The sequence below is a fragment of the Malaya genurostris genome, chromosome 3 (genome assembly GCF_030247185.1).
Source record: "Malaya genurostris strain Urasoe2022 chromosome 3, Malgen_1.1, whole genome shotgun sequence".
NCBI classification, from domain to species: Eukaryota; Metazoa; Arthropoda; class Insecta; order Diptera; family Culicidae; genus Malaya; species Malaya genurostris.
This window is the reverse complement of record NC_080572.1, coordinates 61,200,273-61,221,957: the sequence shown is the minus strand read 5'-3', so window position 1 is coordinate 61,221,957 and position 21,685 is coordinate 61,200,273. Positions and strand designations below refer to the sequence as shown.

Below are 21,685 nucleotides of genomic sequence, written 5' to 3'. Positions count from 1 at the left end.
AGAATTAACTCATGGCAATACAAGGTTCTTTAGAAAATGTGTGCGACTGACATAACTGGTGTATCAGAGATGCCAAAATGCTACACATTATGTATCTTAATCAACGTACACGAAAAACAAAAACTACCTATACGTTGACTTCTTTTGACTTAATTTTGACTCGTTTTGATTTTTTTCTTCCATTTTTTCGTTTGTTGTCAAAACACAAGGAGCAAAATCACCCAACAACGAGAGTTTCGCTCAATAAGCTTAAATTAAGTAAACCGCATTCAACCTGACCAGTCGAGCTGCTCAAGCGTGGAGGAGAGACACTGGCTAGAGCGCTGGACTGGATGATTTCTAAAATTTGAGAGGAGGAGATTCTACCGCAGGAATGGATGGAAGGAGTGGTATGTCTCGTCTACAAAAAGGGTGATAAGCTAGATTGTTGCAATTACCGCGCAATCACATTGCTGAACGCCGCCTACAAGGTACTCTCCCAAATCCTTTGTCGTTTTCTATCACCAATAGCTAAGGAATTCGTAGGGCCGTACCAAGCGGGATTTACTGGATCCCGCGCCACTACGGATCACATATTCGCGATAAGACAAGTACTCCAGAAGTGTTGTGAATACAACGTACCCACGCATCACCTATTTATTGACTTCAAAGCGGCATACGACACAATCGATCGAGAACAGCTATGGCAGATAATGCACGAATACGGTTTCCCTGATAAACTGACGCGATTGGTCAAAGCAACGATGGATAGAGTGATGTGCTACGTCCGAGTATCTGGGACGCTCTCGAGCCCTTTCGAATCTCGGAGAGGACTACGGCAAGGTGATGGACTCTCTTGTATTTTGTTCAATATTGCTTTGGAAGGTGTGATTCGAAGAGCGATGATCGACGCGAGTGGCACGATCTTCCGAAAGTCCGTACAACTTTTTGGCTTCGCTGACGATATTGATATTGTGACACGTAACCTGGAGAAGATGATGGAAACATACATCGAACTGAAAGCTGAAGCTAGGCGTGTCGGACTAGCCATAAATGCGTCAAAAACAAAACACATGCGAGGAAGAGGCTCTAGAGAAGAAACACTACGCCTTCCACCACGAATATTGATAGAAGGTGACGATATTGGGGTGGTTGACGAGTTCGTGTATTTTGGCTCACTGGTAACCGCCGATAATGACACCAGCAGAGAAATTTAGAGACGTATTTTGGCGGGAAATCGTGCATACTTTGGTCTCAGAAAAACCCTTCGATCGAGAAAAGTACGCCACCGCACGAAATTGACCATCTACAAAACGCTCATTAGACCGGTTGTTCTATATGGTCACGAGACCTGGACTATGTTGGCAAAGAACCAACGCGTCTTTAGTGTTTTCGAGAGAAAGGTACTGAGGACCATCTATGGCGGAGTGCAGATGGAAGACGGAACGTGGAGACGGCGTATGAATCATGAATTGCAACAGATGCTAGGAGATCCACCCATCGTGCGGACAGCTAAAATCGGACGTCTACGATGGGCTGGGCATGTCATAATGGGCATGCCGATGGGCTGGGCATTCAACCTGAAATTGAATCAACATAACTCAGCCGTTGAGTAAATATGTATAATTTACTGATAAGTAGATACAACTCACTTTCCAGTATATTTTGTCAAGTGCTTCATGGAAACTCCAAAGCATTTTACAAAGATCTAATGAGATTTTACTTGAAATGGATAATTTATTAGTAGAACAATGTACCGTAATATATGTGCATTTTTAAAGTGATCTGACTCTTGTGGACAGCAGTCCTACGTCAATCTCGCGGTTATGTCACTAACATTACCTACTACAAGTTTTTTTAGGTTGCCACATCTGTGATTGGTATTATATCAAATTCTCTGCTTGATACCTGGACATTTGTAAAGGTAACGCTGTATTGAGTACATCTGCGATTATGCGTGTCCTCGATTTTGTACAATTTTCATGCAAAAAATCATGAATGTATTATGAATTCCTTGTACAAGGCCAGACCGTCAACAAGAAGAATTATTTGGGCGCTATGAGACGTTTGCGTGAAGCAATTCGCCGAAAAAGACCAGATTTGTGGGCAAACAACTCGTGGATCTTGCACCACGATAAAGCACCGTCACACAATGCCATCGTTATCTGTGAACAATTGGCTAAAAATGAAACGAATAGTATTCAGCAACCACCGCATTCCCCTGATTTGGCTTCCTCGTTTCAGTACCCGCGGTGAGATTATGGAAAAATCTAAGATGGTTCTGATGTTTCGAAGCTGGCATAAGTGTGTTGCAGTCGAAGGGGAGTACATTGAAGGGAACAATGTCGGTTTTGATGAGTAATCTTGTATTTCTAATTTTCTGAATATATTCCGGAAACGTTTTGATCAATGTAGTATTTGATGGTAGACATTTCAGCTATGAAGACTAGTTTACCGTCCTTCTATTACCTCGAACCCGGAATTGAGTGGCGCTTTCTCAATTAATTGAAAGAGATATTTGTGATTTCAAAGGCAAAACTGACGACGTTTTAAACAAGTTTCAAGTAATTGCCACCCAGACTTTGAGAAATTTGACCGAAATTGAGCCGATAGAAGAAAAAAAATTGCGGTTTGTCACTTATACAATAACATCTCCCGGGGGAACGGTTATAGCGTGATGGGTAAGTCGATGCCTTTCATGCAGCCCGCCTGGGTTCGATTACCAACCCCCGGACATAGGGTTAGAAAGTTTTTCTGGCCCGAAGAGGCGAATGACTTCAAGGTTAAAACCTCTATAATCGAAACAAAAAAAAATCACCGGAACCGGAAGTGTCCTGCATTTGATCTTCGAGCTTGATCAATGACTCAACTGTAGCTTTCAAGTGAGTCAAAGCTTGTTGGGATTGGAATCGGCGGAAGTGACAATCATTTGATCTTCGAACTCGATCAATGAACTAATAGTAGCTGTTAAATGAGCCCAAGCTTGTAAAATTGGTTTAGTTCTCTCCGGGAAATTTGTGTGGATAAATAATCTTTGAACACTCAGAGCTTCGAGACATTTTTTGTATTCAGTTTTCTGTATGACCATCAAAGCTATCTGCGATTTTTTCATAATCTCATCTCGGATGCTGAAACGCGTTCCACGGAGCGGTTTCTTAAGTCAACCAAATTGGGCAAAAGTCACAGGAAGTCAAATCAGGTGAATTCGGTGGTTGGTGGATGGTATTTGTTTCGTTTTTAGCCAAATGTTTACGAATAACGATGGCATTGTGTGACGGTGCGTTATCGTGGTGCATGATCCACGAGTTGTTTGCCCATAAATCTGTCAAACAAACGTCTCATAACGAGCTGGAAATTTGATGGAATATCAATGACAGATGTGGCACTCTAAAAGAAACTAATCGGGTGACTGAGAGAGCCACACGGTGGTAATTCCGAGAACTTTTTGACCAAGGTAGTACGCTCTTGATCAATGAAGAAATACTGTCTTTATCTATAAATGAATATTGACCTTTCTTTATTTTCGTATCACTTCAGAACGGATGGACGAATTTACATGATTCTTGTCGTCTTCTGTCAGCCTCAGCTCCCGTCAGGTTTGTATATCATACTTATAAAAAGTGGAAAAAGTTTAATTTGTTCTAATTTGTATGGGATTAAATGTTTTCTACTAAGTAAGCCACTCTACGCTTGCTTGATCTTCGATACACGTTTGGCGTGAAACGGGTGGTTCAGCATTTTTTCATTGGAGAAAAAACAATACTAGGGGAGCATGCGACTTGAGCAAATTTGTTCTAATCCCGCTTTACAACCGATCGGAAAATCAAATGATCGGAAAATCGGACCCATCGGAAGATCAAATGTGCGATGATTTGGAATTCTCCAGGAAGTTAATGATGCACCTGTTGAATGAATGATACTGTCGTGCAATGGCGATCTGCATCGTGAAGTTAAATCAAACGGAGTTTATTTGTCGGAATAGGTCCAGAGTTTAGAGTGATTTACGCCCAGGGTTATGTTAGCAGTTTGTTGTCTGAAGATTGAAAATTTCAACTTCAAACAAACGTAACTGCGTTCCAAGGTGTACTTACTATTGATGCATGCAATAAGTTTAGTGGAACATATCAACCACATAAGTTGTCTGGCAATGTTTTGAATATGCGAATGTGTTTCTGTACAAAATAAGCGTTGAGCGGGACGAGTTTCTACGGATTAACTAGTAACTTAATGATTTGTTTTAAAAAAATTGAAGCTATCAAATTCTTTGATTCGAGTGTGAGGATTATTATTCATTCAAATTCGGTAGATGTTCAATTTCGATGTCCGCATTCCATCTTAGGGGAATATGTCGTGCGCTGATCAAACAACAATACAATCTTACTTTCTATAGTGCAAAATCTTTACATAGTGCAGTTTAATTTGTACAAATTCAACAACTTGTCTCATCCAAATCAATTCGTTTTTTTGGTCATTAGAGTGGTCAAAGAAAAAAAAAACGATGAAACTAAAGATCCCGTGTTAGGTTTTTTAATAGTACTTTAGAAATCAAGTAACAAGTGGAAATGTTTGGCTAACGAACTATTCCTTTGATACTAAGAAGCTCTCCAGACTGAGGCTCAAAAATATATCAACTGGCTTGTGATACTAGGTACAAAATTGATTGTATCGTTATTCGATAGAATTGAAATCGTCCATCCGTACAGTGACAACAAGAACCATAAGGCGGACATCAGATATACAAATAATAAAATGGTTCGACGAATTCACAAATCTGTTTGACCACCCTACCGACCACATTTTGATTATAAATCATACACCACTTATTTACTAATCAAAAAAAAATATCTAAATTTCACACAAGTGCAACAACGTAAAAAAATAAAATTCAGCCAATCAGAGCAGTACGCGAGTACAGGCCCAAGCCCAAGTCTTATACCTCTTATTGCATTTTACGCTGTTGTTGGCACCTCGCTTCAGCGGAACTCGGTGCTCCCCGCGCCCAATCATTTCCAGCTTGCCAACGGATTGTTCCTTTTCTCGTCGGACATCCTGTGACGGCCTGATGATCAAATTATTGCTAAATATTTTGGTGCCGTGTCCCTGATTGTCGTTTCTAAAGTTCTCATTATCCATCAGGTTGGCTCGAATTTCACGCTTTTTCGTCGGTTTCAACGTGCTGGCCGTATTGATCTGACCGATGGAAGAAACTTTCTTCAACGGTCCCGATTGATCGGATTTACTTCAAGTGGTGATGTTAACCGAGTATGGGAACACGTGACGACGATTGACCGTGGTTAGTTGGGTTTGGAATGGAAATCGAAAATGAATTGTTAGGGGGAACCAAATGAAATACAAACAACACAGTGCGACAGGAGCTTCTCAGGCTGGTGCTCTGGGATGATAGACACAGCTGATGGTTCAACTCTCTGACCGCCGAACGGGCACTTACTTATCACTGGAAATGGAAGAACTCATAGAATTTAGATGGCTTCGATGCCTCGGGAATGGAAGATCCAAATCTGCGAGACTGTTGGTAGAACCACCACAGCTGAGACTGCCCGAGTATTTCTCCCGGTTTAAGGCACGTTTCGACCTTGAAAAAATTAAAAACTCTCATTAGTTGTTTCATTTAGCAAAATGTTTAAAGCACATGTAGTTACATTGATAAACCTGAATTTCCTATGTAAAATACACCGCTTTCTATGATATTTAATGAGGCCAACCGGAACTTACCTAATCTGAGGTGCTTTGTACTGAATCCGAGCGTTGAGCCGTTCTTTGGCAGCGGAAATCGTTTGGGTGTTGTTGATATTTTTGCTGAGTAGTGCCTTTTCACGGCACCATTCCACGTGTCGGTCGTACGCTTTGAAGCCGAAACATCGCTCGCAATACGGACACGGTTCGTTCTGTTGAGACAGACTCCGTTTCAGTGTTGGCCGGGGAGTCGTCACCGACGCGTTCGAACTGTCTCCGGTTGACGTTGTGCTTGGCAATGTCTGGGATTTGGACATATTGTTGTTTGTGTGACTCATATAATCTTTACGTTCCATGGTGGGTGTTTTACTTGTACTCAGTTTTCGGACGGGATTCGTCTGAAAGTAGTTAAGAAAGCGATGGTTATCAGTCAATTGGCTGTGATCAAATTGGCTATCATAGCTTACTTAAAGGAAAAATGAACAAGAAAATTAGTTCTTTCTAATATCTAATGCATATAATAAGTAGGCTCGCTCAACATCTGTTCCTTTTTGAAGAAAATAAATTAAGATCGGAGTAGTAATAACTTTAATCTTTCTGATCCTCGATAAAAATAAATGCAAGTTAATTTTACTTACTGTACTCTTCGACCACAGAATAATGAATAATCAGACTTTTTTTTGGATAAATACATAACGAGAAACAAATTGAGAAACATAGATGAGAAATAAAATGAAAATGATGTTTTCGGAAACAGTTTTCCCAGAGGACGAATTCGAACCTGGAAAAATACTGCAACTACCGGACGAACTCTCAATAAATGAGCACATTGTCTCGTGGTAGTGCGGGGAAAATTCGAATATTTCGCATGAAAGAAAGTTTTTTCAGCCGCATTTTGGCGACTCGATGTTGCAACACCGTGATGACTATGAAAGAACACTAACTCACAATATATCCTAAGCAGCCATCATCTCAAGTGACTTCATTTTTGCTGATGAATTCGATGTTAAAATTTTTGAATTAGGAAGCAGTTTGCAGTTGTGGAAAACGACTCAGTTTTTTGTTACAAATGAGTCTCTAAAGATGAAGCTTGACCAAGGGTGGCAAAAACTCGCTCATAAGATTCGATTTTTTCTATTAATCAGCTCACCTCATGATTTACGATGCAATCCGTAAAATGATGGTAAAGATGAAACTCATCGCTGATCTAAGCAAACACACTCACCTATACAGAGCACCGCTGACATCAAATTATGATGGTATTGATGGTTCTCAGTTTTGATTTCATAGCATTTAACTCTCATTCCTAGTTTTAAAAAGTGAGTACTGAGTTTGGCATCACCGTACGAGCTACACCGGTGAGTGTATGCCTAAACCACAGAGCTGCCAACACGACCCAGCTTTTCGGTTTTGTTTTTGCTGGTACTCAAAACGAGCACGTGCATTAATGTACGAAAACAAAAGTCGAATCGTAGCGTGATGTTCCGTAGCGATTGAATTTCATGTCTCGAGCTAAACACAACTGGCTACTAAAACCGAATTCGTTTTCCAGCATACGAAAACATGTCTTGAGAATTGGATTGAAATGGCATCGATTCGAACGTTGGCCGCCCATGGCAACTCTGTTGGATGGGGAATACAAGCGAGACAGTCTCACAAGAATCTGATTCAATGTGTTGATGTACAAACACATCAAATCACAACTCACAAATCGTCTCTCAGTGGGTTCTAATATTTGATGTGCACTCAGCGCTCATCTGCTGATTGCTTGACACTACGATGTTGAGACGATGTTTTCTCTACACAAATGGTTACCCAGTTACTCAACTCGCTCAGCGATGCTTCTGAAACCGATTTGCAGGTGAGCTGAACTCGGTGATGATGAAGTAGGGAGTTGATTATTGCCAGCCCTGAGCTTGACAAGGAATAGTATTTGGAAAATGCTACTTGGTTTAGAATTTAGAGTACCTTCTACAAATTTGTTGCTAGATGTAGCAAGCTGTTCCTACAGTTGAGTGGTATCAGCAACGATTCAACAACGCCATCGCGCGGCATCACATCTAACTTAGGACCTACGCCAATACAGATTTTAAACAGCTTTCTGAGTAAAGAAGTGGCAGATCGCAAAAGGTATATCGTTTGGCAGACTATTACTTTCTCTGGTGTGAAGAGCGATATTTACATCCCGAACAGAATTATCAACCAGGCTGGAATGTATGTATTTCATCATGCAACACAATTGATCCGTTTCGCGTTGGCTGGATCTAACATTACGCCATTACGGCAGAAAGGTAATGTGGTATTGCGCGAAGAACGCCCAGATTGAGAACTAAGTCCTTGTGTGGACTGTACCGATTGTAGACTGATTTGACCTGAATTCCTATTTCAATTCACCCTGAAATTGAGTTTGTTTTAAAATATGCCTGACCTGGGTTCCAAAACATCTCTAATGTAGTCGTTTAGGATTTAATACCGGTACCAGGTACCGGTTTGTGCTAATGTGCACACGACTATTTTGATCGCAAAACAATATCTAATGTGGAACCCACCTTAGTTATAGCTGACGATATGTATATTACATTTCTTTTTTAGCCGCTCGCCCCGGGTCGACGCTGTTTTCAAACATATATAGATAATATCTGATAAAAAACCGTTTTAGGGCAAGGGTTGCACAATCCACAAGGTGAGTGATTAACCTACTTTACAGAAGGACGTCGACTGATTACTCTCTTCCATGGGTTTCCCGGAATTGGTATCTTAGATGGGTATAAGGTCTGGGATTCACTCTAAGCAAGCGATCATAAAAAAATTGTTTTCTATATTGTGTTTAGAATTCGAGTGCACTGTTATTTGAGCTAAAGTAAATAATATTTAATGGTTTACATATTGAAATTAATCCTCTGCATCAGTTTCTGACATCGTAAAATATTTTTCTTTGAACAACTCACTTGAAGCCTTAGTAGGTACTTCATTAAGTTTGTAGAAAATAAAACTGGATCCATAGCTAAGACTTTGAGACTCTTAATATTTTCATTGACGAGTTCAAGAAGTTGTGATCTTTTGACTAATAATTCAAAAACATAAATACTTTACGATTATAAACAAGTGACGACTGTAAAGCTTTTTGTTTTGTATTGTATGAAGCATAGTCAGAAAATTTGAAATATTATAGTTCAAAGTTAAGTAAGTGCACTTACATTTTATTTAAAAATCCGTCATAAATTCAATAGAATACATGTCGTCCCAAATTTGACATACTTCCTTATCAATACAACATAAGGTAACTGCACCCTTAATCATCTCAGCTCCACCATTCTTCCCATATACGAAAGACATCTGAAAATTACACGACATGTAAAACAATAGTAATATGGAATGTACATCAGTTGAATCGAAAATTTGATTGAAAACCATTATCGATGCAAAACAGAATTAGATTGCATTGATTTTTCAATAAATATTGAAAACCATCATCGATGCAAAACTAGATTGCATTGATTTTTCAATGAATAGAACTGTATCTATCAATTAATGTTTAGTTTCGTGCTCAAATTACATCGAAACGTAAAGAATTGTAAAGTAACTTCATGTTTGATTTCCTGCTTCAAATATTTGCATGAAAATATATGTAAATTCACGAAATATTTTTATCTGTGTATGTCCTATATATGGGAAACTATCGTCAAAAACGTAATATAAAGGACCAACATAATAAAAGTAGCATTGAAAAGTGCGTTAAAAAAGTGATTAACATACTTATCTTTTAAGCCTATTAATACGTTCATTCGAGCTTCAAAAACGGAGCGCTACTAAGCGAAAAAGTCACAAAAAGAAAAAAAGCTCTCTGCACTACACCAGCCAGTGGAGTTGGAATACAACCATTCCAAATATTATTCAGACAGATATTGTTATAAAACTTCTGACACAACAATTTTTAATGTCCTGTTTTGGCAAGGCCTACTGTGACCTCCTGCTGTTTAATTTTATCCGATCGAATAAAAAATATCAATTTCTGTCACGACCCAAAAAAATGGGAAATCTAAAAAATTTTAATCTCATCGTTTCGAATCATTTGGAATTGTTGTACATGTCAACCAAGGTTTGTTCGCGACAAAATCTGAACACCCCTCAATACGTGTATTTCTTCAAATACTTCATCAACACGTGAAATTTATCGTAGACTGATGAACGTGTGTCTGTTCATTGTGTGAACTCAATTTTAGTGATACTACAATCTTTTAGATCAAAGGTGGCGTCGAAAGAAGAGCAAGTGCGAATAGCGATTATGTGCTGTCGCAATGAAAATCTGGATCTGCCAGTAAGAAAGCTTGCAAAAAAGTTTCCCTGCAAGTACTGTCCATAACGTTCAAGAATCTTTCGATAAACGTTTGACAACAGCCAGGAACAACTTTGCTTCCGCCGTTTTTTTCCAAAATTTAAAGCTTTATTGCGAAAAAGTGCTTACAGATGTATTATTCAAAGTATTGTCCGTCGCTAGCGACAACTTTCTCCCATCTTTCCGGAAATTTTCAGATCACGGCTCGAAAAAAGGAGTTCTTTTTTGACGCTATCCATGAAGCAATCCATTTTTCCAACTCTTCGAAGGATTGAAAATGTTGATCTGCCAGGCCGTGTGCCATCGAACGGAATAGGTGGAAGTCAGAAGGGGCGACATCTGGGGAATACGGCGGGTGGGGCAAGACTTCCCATTTCAGCGTTTCCAGGTACTTTTTGACCACTTTTGCGATGTGAGGCCGAGCATTGTCGTGTTGGAGGATGACTTTGCCATGTCGCTCTTGATACTGTGGCCGCTTTTCTTTTAGCGCGCGACTAAGGCGCATCAGTTGCGTTCGGTAGCGATCTCCTGTGATGGTTTCATCCGGTTTTAAGAGCTCGTAGTAAATTGTTATTCATCTTTGAAGGTTTTTTCTCTTCCACCATCAAACCACTGGAAAGGTATCATGCGAATAGAGTCCATGTTGTACCGAAAGAGGCGAATCCATCTAACTACCAGGAGTTGCGACCTATCGAACGGTATTGGACTCTTGTGAAGAGAGAACTCTCTAAATACAAACAGCTAGTTACAACTATAGAAAAAATGTCGAAAATTTTGGACAAAAACGGCTGAATCGGTTGCAGAGAAGTCTTGATGACAGACCTTGATGGCTGGAATAAACTTAAAAGTTCGTAGAATCTTCATGCAGCCTAATTAAGTTACTGCAATTAATGATTTATTGTTTTAGTCTTGTTAAGACGTTGTTCGCAACAGCGAAGCGTTAATCTTCCATTCGCAGCAAGCGAAGCGTCAACTTCTCATTCGTAACAGCGAAGCGTCAACCTTTCATTCAATTCACTCACACACCAACACATCAATGAGGAACGTTCGAGAATGATCCATTCAGTGGAGGGAAATGCCGCGTTTCTCGCCCGTCAACTACGCAAAGCAACAAATAGCAATACCATCACTCCCGCTCATTCTCCCACTGCAGCCAATGGGAAGCCAGGATACATCAGACAATACAGCCGATTCAGCTATAAATACACATTTTCAATAGATGTAAAATCAGTATTTTTTTAACCTTCGAATAGAAAACATCAAAAGCAAAAGCAAGTGAACTAATCATTCATCCGAACAATTCTTCTGGTGCTTTCGAATGGTCTACAGCCAGGATACAAGTGACTGCCGGTGGAAACGCTCTCGGCCAGAGCGGGTTTGTCTTCCGCTTGCTTTCGATTTCTTCCAGTGACCTTTCTCCGATTGATATTGTTTTAATGCGTCAGTACAGTCGTTGCATCCCCTGCAAAGAGTTCTTCGATATTCAGATGCACCTTACTGAAAGTCATTAAACAAATCGTTCGCCGTCCTCCCTGTGGTGCTCCAAGAGATGCAAGTATTCCAGTAGGTATCCGTTGAGTACTTGCTTTCATCAAACGTTGGCGCAAGCCAACAGACGTCTTGAGCTAATTTTAAATTTGATCAGCATCTAACGGGGAAAACAGACTGGAAAATGACATGAAAATGCAACTATGTAATGAAGACCGCGAAAGCGCTACCGCAGAGACGGGACTCGAACCCGTAGATAGCTCTTAACCGGGGACATTGTTATATCAATTAAACTACCTTGTATTTGAAAACACGTTAAGAAACTGCTCAATTGACTGGAAGAATCATGCATACTTCACTTTACTTGGCCACAACAGCATTAAGTTATAGTCCTATCTCTATGAAAACACATCCAACAGAAAAACTTCACTCATCATGTTCTCTGCATGACTTTGTATAGCTGTCGGTTCGAATCCCGTCTGTTGGTAACATTTCGCGGTGTTCATTTCATAGTTCTATTCACAGGTCATTTTTTCAATCTGTTTTCCTCATTATATATTGATCAACTGTAATTAGTTTTAAGATGACTGACAACGCATTATTAAATGAATAAGAAAAGCAGTTTGGATTGAACTAGCAGTAAATTTATTTTATTCCAAATTTCACCTATGCACGAAAACACCGAAATCAGCTTAGTTGATTTTCTGTTTTTAGTTAGTTATTTTTTGAGACAACTAAAAAAACGCATGCGGAAAACAGCAAAACAATTTGCTAGCAGTTTCAACAAGACTGCCAATGAGAATTTCGTGTTGGATTGAAATTTTGCTGGTTTGTGTCCAGTATATTCGCCAACTAAACACATTCTCTTAAAACAAGAGTTTTTTTTTTCAGCAAAGTAAATTCTGAATTTCTACTAATTTAATAGTAATAGGAATTCCCCGTTATTAAAATCAACTAATTCAAAAACAGTAATACAAATTAGGCGCAGAGCTAATTTCGGTCGTTCCGTGTATTATTCCAATTTGAAGGTCTCGTTAGTAGATGGTCATACAAGTTCACTTCGGCTATATGGGATCCCGGTTTTCGGTTTCGAAAGCATTGGTATCAGTAATCTTACGATGAAAAACGCAAGAGTTATCAAATCATCAAACTAATAAGTGACAACTTCAGACCAAGTCTAGAATGTTTTGCAATTTGTAATCCTTGAAGTAGTGTTTGACACACTTGACAATTGGACTTACATTGATTTCTCATGCAAGAAAGGGTGTCATAACACGACTAGCTGTAACATATTACTTAGACAAGTTTTAAGTTTAAAAATCCTAGCGAGAGCCGGATGAAAAAAGTAGCTGTTTCGTAACGAAACGAAAAGAACGGAAGTGAAACTAATTAATGACGTGAAATACGAACCTCTCGGAAAATGGTCAGAATAAGTACTGCTCCCTTTCAAATTGGTAAATATCTAACATCATAGCGAATTGTTTGGTTTTGATTTTCCACCGGTTGCCGGTATCACGATTTACTAGCGCTATAGCACATTATGGAATCAATTGTGTCTCGACATAAATGTGGGCTAACATTCGTTGTGGTGACTTTTGACCATTTTGGGATTAATCTAGCGATTGAAGATAGGACCGGTTTTAAAGGCAGCATTTACATTGAGGAATGGCAAACCATGGCCGGCGAATTACGTAACTTGGCTGTCCATTGCTCTACAAATCGTTTACTTATGCTTAACTATAATAACGTAGTGACCAATTTGAGTCGACCTGGTCGTGCGACATTTTATTTTTGCTATAGCGTGATCCTTGCCTCACAGCAGAAAAAAAAATAGAGCAAATATGTTATGCTAAAGAAACAACGACCTTGTGACCTGATAACCAGCGACTGCCCTTGCCATTGTCTGCACCAATTAATCATTTCTCAAAATCATAATCAACTTACCGTTTTTGGAGGCGAAACTCTGGTTTGCGGGTGATTCTGGGGTAGTCCGAAGTTTTTCGGCAGGTACGATGCCAACTCGGTTCCCTCGCGTCGCTGGCGTGAAGAATCGAAGGGTTTTCGCTTTTTCGACTGCATCCGCTCACAGATGGAGATGTGTTTGGACAGCGATGTCGGGACGAAGTTGCGAGAACAAATCGGACATTGGTGAAGTTCGAGATTCGGTGGCGGATCGGGGATTTGCAGAAACGGATCGACGGCCGGTTGGTACTGCTCACCGTAGACCGGATCGCCCTTCTCGTCTTGGTCGTCGTACTGTAGCTCTTTTTCGTTCAGGTTGTTATCTGTGAAAGAACGAGAAAGAAGAAAAAAAAATTAACATCTTGCTTCGACGGTCGGTTTGATTTGATTTAGAGTCTATAATTTTGAGGAACTGTTCGAAAAACCAGAAACCGTGCACACTCCATTTTCGGATTGTTATTTTACTGACCATAAATTTTCTTAAAGCTTATAGTGAATTATCTTGTTTGAGTAATTTCATACCTCATCACTGTATGCACCGAAGTCGCCGTTCAATTGTTGGCTTCGAGCAGGACAATAATTATTTATAAAGTTTATGATTTTTCTCACACTTATTATATTGGCTTGGCTGTTGATGGTGATTGACGGTGGCAGCGTTGTGTTTTCTTTTTCTATCCGGTGGATGAATTTAAGTAGAGTCGAGTGTGAACTGACACAGTCGTACCGTTTGTTTATGAAGTGGACATAAATTCAGAATAGTTTGAAATTTTGAAAAAAAAACTTGGACGTATACAAATAAACAAAAAGAATCGTGAGATCAAATTTGTAAAAAAATACCCCTTAATCAATCATGAATTGTAGGTTTTGCTTGTGTAGTCACAAAGAATCTTCTTCAAATCAACATATTACGTTATAAGCAATGGTAGTCTCAATGTTCAACAAAGCCTATTCTGGGATGCTCTTTGTGTGTCTTTCGGAAACACTTAAAGCTTTAGTGCTATTCAAAACATCAGAAAGCGCATAAAACGCTAGTAACGGGATCCTACATCACAAAACACAATACCCTACCATAAAAACATAGCGCTCTGGCAACAACATGGATCCACACTTCTGTTGAACAGTTTTTGTAAGTCATGGAATGAAATATTATCGATATTTAAGTGCGCATGAATGGATTCATCTCGACACGGAGTTTCTTTCATAAAGAAGCATGCTGGGATAGTGCATTGATTTTAGCAGTAGAAGCTCGGTTACGTCAAGCACGATGTAGAAAAGTGCAACTCGTTTATCTTAAGTGCGGTTTATTTTCTTTTGTTTACAATCGAAGTAGTGAGCTGGTAGATTTCGCAGTCCAGAACATCAGACATAATGCGAAAAGTAGATGTTCTCTTCAGCATGGTCATTGCACCATGGAAGGGCTACTGATTTGCTAAGGTATTTTCGCTTGTGTTGTTGATGAGTACATGAGTTTGCTGATATAAGTAAAGATGTATAAGATATGATACGTGAGAAGTTGTACTTATACTTTTGCATGTCACGTTCGGCTTCGGACGGAAATGAAAAGAAAACCTAACCTAATGGAGTTATTATGCCATTCTCATGGTGTTACAAATCATTGCCATGTCTGTAACCTACCACCTTTTAATGTAAAAGTTCCGAATAAGTCTACTCGTATGATATAATTATGTTAATGCAGCGTCATTTGATTCTAGTTTAAGAAAACTCAGTATTGCTGTAAACATAAAAATTAAAGAGACTTTCGCGATCCACATATTGACAGAACGATAGAGGGTTATATTAGAATAATCAGTCGTTCAAAAAAAAATTCGAAAATGAATATCGACCAAACTACGAATTGAAAGTACACGAAAGACGAGAGAAGGATTAAATACTATAAAAAATTGAACAAAGCAAGTTGTGTGCTAGGCGGTGGTATTTTCTTCCTCCGTACCAGCCTATCATTTCGGATGGAATTGCACAGTATCTTTTAAGACAATGAGAGTTTTAATTTGAATCGTGATTAGTGAAAATCGGTTTATCCGTTGCTGAGAAATCGAAGTTCCGTTTAGGAGCTATTTTCATTATTACTGGTGCCTTCGGAAGTGGAAACCGGGGAATAGTAGTCCCAAAGTAGATTTATATATCCACTAACTATTAAGATCTGCCAACAAGATGGATTTATCAGAAAGTTTTATAAAAATTTGCACCTCGTTTCGTCATCAATTTTGAAAAAATACTCATGCAATTGAAAATTCTTCACTTATCGTGCTGTAATACCGGAACCGAAAGTCGGATCTGGATCAACTTTTCGGGGGTTATTTAAAGAATTTCATGACCTTTTATTGGCATCTTAATTTGTGAAAATCGGTTATGAAATTTCCGAGAAATTGAGTGCGCATTTTTTCATATATTTGCACATGTTTCTTTGTAATTCCGGAACCGGAAGTCGGATCCAAATGAAATTCAGCAACTTTGTATGTAGTCATAAGTCCTTTCATTTGATTCTAAGTTTGTGAGAACCGGTTTGGTTATATCTGAGAAACGTGTGTGACTATTTACTTTCTTTTTTTGGTGCATATTCACCTGTCTATGGGACCGTAAGACCTTTCATTTGAAAGTGACTTTGTAAAAATCGGTTAGGCTTTCTCTGAGAAAATTTAGTGAAATTATTTGTCACATACACATACATATACACACATAGACATTTTGCGAACTGAGTGGAATGGTATATGACACTCGGCTCTCCACGCCCCAGTTTTCACAGCGATTGCATAGGCTTTCTATATGAGAAAGGCAAAACGAAATAAAAAATTTGTTGAAGATTGGAACTTGACCACTTTTCAATGAGGATTCATACTCCAATCTTCATAATGCACTTCTCAAATAAAACCAAAATGTATTGAGATAAAGATAAAAGAAGAAATTATGAATATTTATAATCAGCTCCAATCTATAGTCCCCATTCATAGTCATTTTCTTCAAAATTTGGCATTTTTTTTATTTACTTCTTGTTCGTGCCTTAATCATCAATTATCAGTTCTCGTGTTATATTTGTATGTTAGACGCCTCAGTAACATACATTAACAATTGTGATACCCATCTAAAACGAACAACTTTATTAGCGGTTTCTACACCGAAAAGGAAATAAGATTAATTCCCGGTCACTATCTCTCATTGAGCTGACAATCATGTATCGCGACAAGCTCTCTTCTTTCAAATACAAAGTCCACTCGGAAGTCACTATTAGTCGTCATCGTAGTGTAGCGAAAAGCTAACATTCGTGATCCAAGCCAATTGGAAGCAGACTAAACCATTACAAAAACTGACAGCGGCGGCAATTGTGATGACGACGACGACGACGACGACAACGGCGACTCATCTCACTACCCACTGAAGCATCGCCGTAATCCATTCGATGCAGCTTCTTAACTATAGCCAACTGGGGTCAGCACACAAAAACAGTAGCGCAGATCTATCGCGACTACTCGGGAAGGTTGCAACTTGCAACAGACTTCCTCTAGTTCGATCGAGACACTTTACAATGTCGCATTTTCTAGTTAATTCTATTCAATTTAAGTTACTTTCTCCCGCAAACAAAGTGGCGGAGAGGAATCCACCGCGCAGATGGCATGGAGCGGAAAATTTGATTGAGATTAATTATTTTTCAAATAATGGGATATACAGTGTCTGCACGATGGTCGGCTGCCTTTCTATTGAATGCTGCTGGATGCACAACTTCCTAGACAAGTGATTGTGATGACGGCTTGTTCACTTGCCTGAATGGGGTATGTATTCAATCGGCTAATTAAAAAAATGAAAGAAACTTTAAAAAGAGCTTGTTTAATTTGAATATTATTTTTCATGAGTGGTTGTCGAGAACTGTGATAACAACGTATTTGTGCTTCTGGTAAAAATAAATACTGTCATCAATATCGATTTTATCAGTACAATAGTGAAATATCTACTTTGATCTATGACTGAGACCCATCCGTATTATTTTCTTTACGCCGTTTTTAACTAGACCGTAGTAATACATAAACGGAATCTTCAATCGTGATCATTCACTCGCTTGACTGCAGTTTGTCCGAATGTGTGTCAAACAGCTAAGCTCCGAGGGAACGTGGGATTAATTATGATTAGATGTTGCAACATCGATATGAGAGCTTTCGTTTTATCGAAGCTCGCTTATCCGGCTATCTAAGAATAATGTACGTACAAACGATTTTCTGCTTTGGTGACCCCAATGATCGTAGCGTGGTATTCGAAAAATATAAAAGGCGAGAGGGTAATGTCGGATACAAAGCTGGATGACGTGGATACGAATTAAACTGACATGCTTTTTCACACATTCGAATATCGATAGTCGCATGTACTAGTTGATTGATTGTGTGATTTTGGCAAACTTTCAATGCGTCACTTGCATCATTGTAACGGTACAATTATGTAGCGGAGCACACGAGAGCAAAAAGTTGCGGGGTTGTGCAGGGCTAATGTTCAAATTCATTTATAATTGAAAAATCCACATTCAGGAATTTTTCATAAAAATTTGGAATTGTGAGTTTAAGTTACTTGTCAAACCCATATCGAAAATACAAATTGTATAGCGATTTGAAAGAATAAGCCAAGCGTGAACCACAAGTATCTATAGTTCCTTCAAGAATTCATGAAAAATGTAAAAATATTATTCACTTATACACTGATATGATATGCGCTTCACAAACTAGATATTTTTAGGGAACTTCTTACAAGCCAGTTGTAATTCCATATAAAAAAGATCTTGTTCGATATCTTTTAGTTCTTTTTAAAATAATACATAGTTGAAATCAGTTTGGTGAAGTATTATAATGACGCCAAAAAATGAACAATTTCTCAATAGGTGAGAAAATCAATTATAAGAGCATTTAGGTTATAAATTAAATTATGAAATTGATCGTCTTAAATAACATGCACAAATGTGTCTCCCTCATATTAGTCAATTGAAAATACTCATGGTTTATAAGCATACATAGTTAATGCCTGTTTTACAAAACACCACTGAAAATATTCCGTATTCTATGTGTCCGTTTTGCACGATACGTTCTGTGCGATGATTCATTAAATTCATTCTGTTTAATTTTTTTTTGCGCCTTATTTTGATACTGAATTTCACTCGCTCGTTCATACCATACATTTTAGAAAACTTCAATTTTGAGTTGTTTGGGATTATCTTATACTACAGAAAACTTTATCATAAATTGCTGACCACATTTTCGATGATATGGAGAAAAAATTATGTTGCTGAGTTGAATATAACAGCAAAAGTAAAGCAAATTGTATTTACGACCAAAATTGTACAGCAGAACTCTTCGAAAGATTTGTTTCGATAAGCTTAGGGTTACTAGGCATAGATGCATCTCTCGCCTGGCTAGCATGAAATTATTCGAAGGAAAACGACGCGAAAGTAGAAGGAAATTTTTTCTACCAAACCTCTGTTTACGTGATCTTTTTTGTCTTGACCTCTATTTACGTAATTCGTTTTACAAAGTAAATTCAAAATGAAGTAAAGTAGACAAATTTTTTACTTCGTGGAAACATAAGCTTTAACAATATACGTATTGTATATTCTACGAACACTCAGAGCTTGATAGTTCAACCGAAAGAACTAGTTCTGTTCAACCGTTCTTTGTTCTTCTGAAACTTTGTATTTGTCATCGAAAATAATATGAGAATCATATTAGATTTGAAGAAGTTGAACATATTAGATTTGAATATATTAATTCTTTAAGTCAACTTCAAACATTTGTTTGAATTGAAAAAAACTATCTTTGAATTTAAATTTGAATCGAATAAAATTATCTTTGAATTGAATTTGGTGAGGTGATGTTAATAGAATTAAATATATTGAGGTTCGGATTCAAATTTAATAGTTTTATTGGATCTAATTGAAAAGTCATTTTATTCAAATTTTCTGTTTCTGTATTTGAATTAAATATGTTTGGTCATTGATTCAAATTAAAAATTATTTTTAAACACCTAAGAATTTAATATTGCCATTAAACAAACACTGCAAATATGTATCGTTCGGAATCCGCAGTAAAAGGTACTATCAATAATAGTAAACTACCTCATTGTTCTTATCTAATTGAAATTTTTAACAGTTTCTGAATAACGATAGACACATCATCGCAGTATGAGATAAGAAAAGATAAAGCCCCATAGATTCCAGAGTTTTATTCCTCTAGGCATGAAAGTTTTTCAGAATATTCTTGAAATGTTTTACTATAAGAAAATACAAAGAAAAAAATAAATGATTTTTCAAGTGTGTTAGACCCTGCCCACGCTACACAGTTTAAAAATCGGCTAATGGTACAAATACTTGTGTTTTGATGTAGTGAAACGTGTCCGAACTTCAATATAGTAGATTTCGAAACCAATTTCACTACCTGACTGGAATTTTTATACGCATCAGCAGAGGTCTATAAACTCATGACTAGCCTTTGAGACATTAAATTATTGGTCATAAAAGCTACTGCAATTGCGACTGATGATTTTACTCTTTATTCGCATTTGAAGACTCCCGGCAACGCGTGGCAGATGGAAGAAACTTGAGAGAGCAGTTGCCATCGTCCAGCGGGCAGAATTTTACTATTAATGAATAATACTCTAGTGAACTGGGTGTGTGTTTGATATATTATTATTAGTTTCAATTGTATTATAAGTCGTAGTGATTGAAAAAAAGACTTGCTAACAGATGTTTGACATAAATCGTTGAATAAGCACTATCAAAGTAGTATTTGGCATATTCGCAACAATTTGTTTTTTTTTAAACAGTATCCAAATTCAAATTTCATATGAAAATGCCTCTGTTTAACAAAAGATACTTTGCTAAAACTAGCAAATCGTTGGGGAATATACGACAGTACCCGTCACCTTCACTGAGTCAGCAAGACGAAAACTTATACGGTCCTAGACGGCCTGATCCGTCAAATTGACTTAATATGAAACATACGAATCATGAGATGCAACTTTTCCAACTCACTTGTCAACACATCCATCGCCGGGGAAAAAAGTCACGCTTCTCTCACAAATGGCATCATTCATATGAATGTGGATATTTTTAGTACATTCGGTGCATTGAGGGTGGATGACGTGGATGCACAATAAACTTCACTTCGTGATGTGATCAATGGGTTGAACATATTCATACATACGCTTGACTGGGCATTGCAAAAGACTGTGCGCCGGTTTTTGCGATTCGCGTTTGTCTAATCCGATTTATGTTTGTCGTCAAATCGTATTTTGAAATCATATGCACAGTAAAGGACAGTAATCCGACTCAAAGTTTTAACAGGTTGTCAAACGGGCGCGAAAATTTCGGTGAGCACTGGCATTGAATAATGCCGATGGAATTGATACTGACGATTTGATTTCGGTTCGCTGTCAAAAAGGTGTATCTTGCGTAAGCGAAGCAAGCCTATGTAAAATGATCTATTTGTTCGAACAAACGATAATATTAAACATGTTAAATTATTCATCGTAGTCATTTTTTAAAGTATTTCATGAATGAATTTCAGCAGGAAGAATGTATTATTTTTTTCTAAGGGAGAAACGAGATCATTCACCCCTCAAGCATAAATCAAATAAACATAGATTTCCCAATGTAATAGTAATGTAGTTGAGCAACTCGTGACACCAAAAGCACCGTCTGGTGAAGAATGGGTGCGTAAATGCTCCTAAAATGCATGCATAAAGTTGCCTGCGCATTTAATACAACCGCAGTAGCTAATGGAAAAAAGTACACCCGTTTCTCACTAGAGGTGCTGTTAGTGTCACCGTACTGTTGGAAATCTATGTTTATTTGATTTATACCTCAAGTTTGTTTCGAGTCACATTCACCGGATCTGCATTGCCCAGCCATGTCTGCATCGATAAAATTCGGCTCAGTGTTCGAATATTCATACCGTATGTTATGAATTTTTCGAACTGTGAACAATTCGTTCACAGTGCTAGTTACTGTGGTAACAGGCATAAATGTGGGAAATGCAGAAACCATTCAGACGAAGCATGCAAAATAAATGTTCAAAGTTTTGTCTATTGTGTGAAAAACCGCATGACCTTTATGCATGTGCAAAGACAACATGAATCGTTTTTTGAAGGAACAGTCTAAACGCACATATTCAGAAATGCTTAAGGCCAGGTTCCTTCTAAAAATTTGCAAAAAATCGACAATTTTTTTCCTTATATTGA

At 38.1% G+C, this 21,685-nt stretch overlaps 1 protein-coding gene across 14 annotated transcripts in view; it reads right to left on the bottom strand.

Annotated features, from left to right (window-relative positions):
• The window catches only part of LOC131438789 (putative mediator of RNA polymerase II transcription subunit 26), a 173,002-nt gene that overhangs the window by 13,308 nt on the left and 138,009 nt on the right, over window positions 1-21,685 (bottom strand). For 12 of the 14 annotated variants that reach the window (XM_058609060.1, XM_058609064.1, XM_058609062.1 and 9 more), the window contains 4 exons: window positions 13,442-13,782; window positions 5,713-6,071; window positions 5,429-5,572; window positions 4,916-5,218 (listed from right to left, as the gene is read on the bottom strand). In XM_058609060.1, the coding sequence (XP_058465043.1) occupies window positions 4,916-5,218; window positions 5,429-5,572; window positions 5,713-6,071; window positions 13,442-13,782 (1,147 nt within the window). Of the gene's footprint in view, window positions 1-4,915; window positions 5,219-5,428; window positions 5,573-5,712; window positions 6,072-13,441; window positions 13,783-13,981; window positions 14,131-21,685 lie in introns of all 14 variants that reach the window. The other 2 variants (XM_058609066.1, XM_058609063.1) reach the window with 2 other exon arrangements.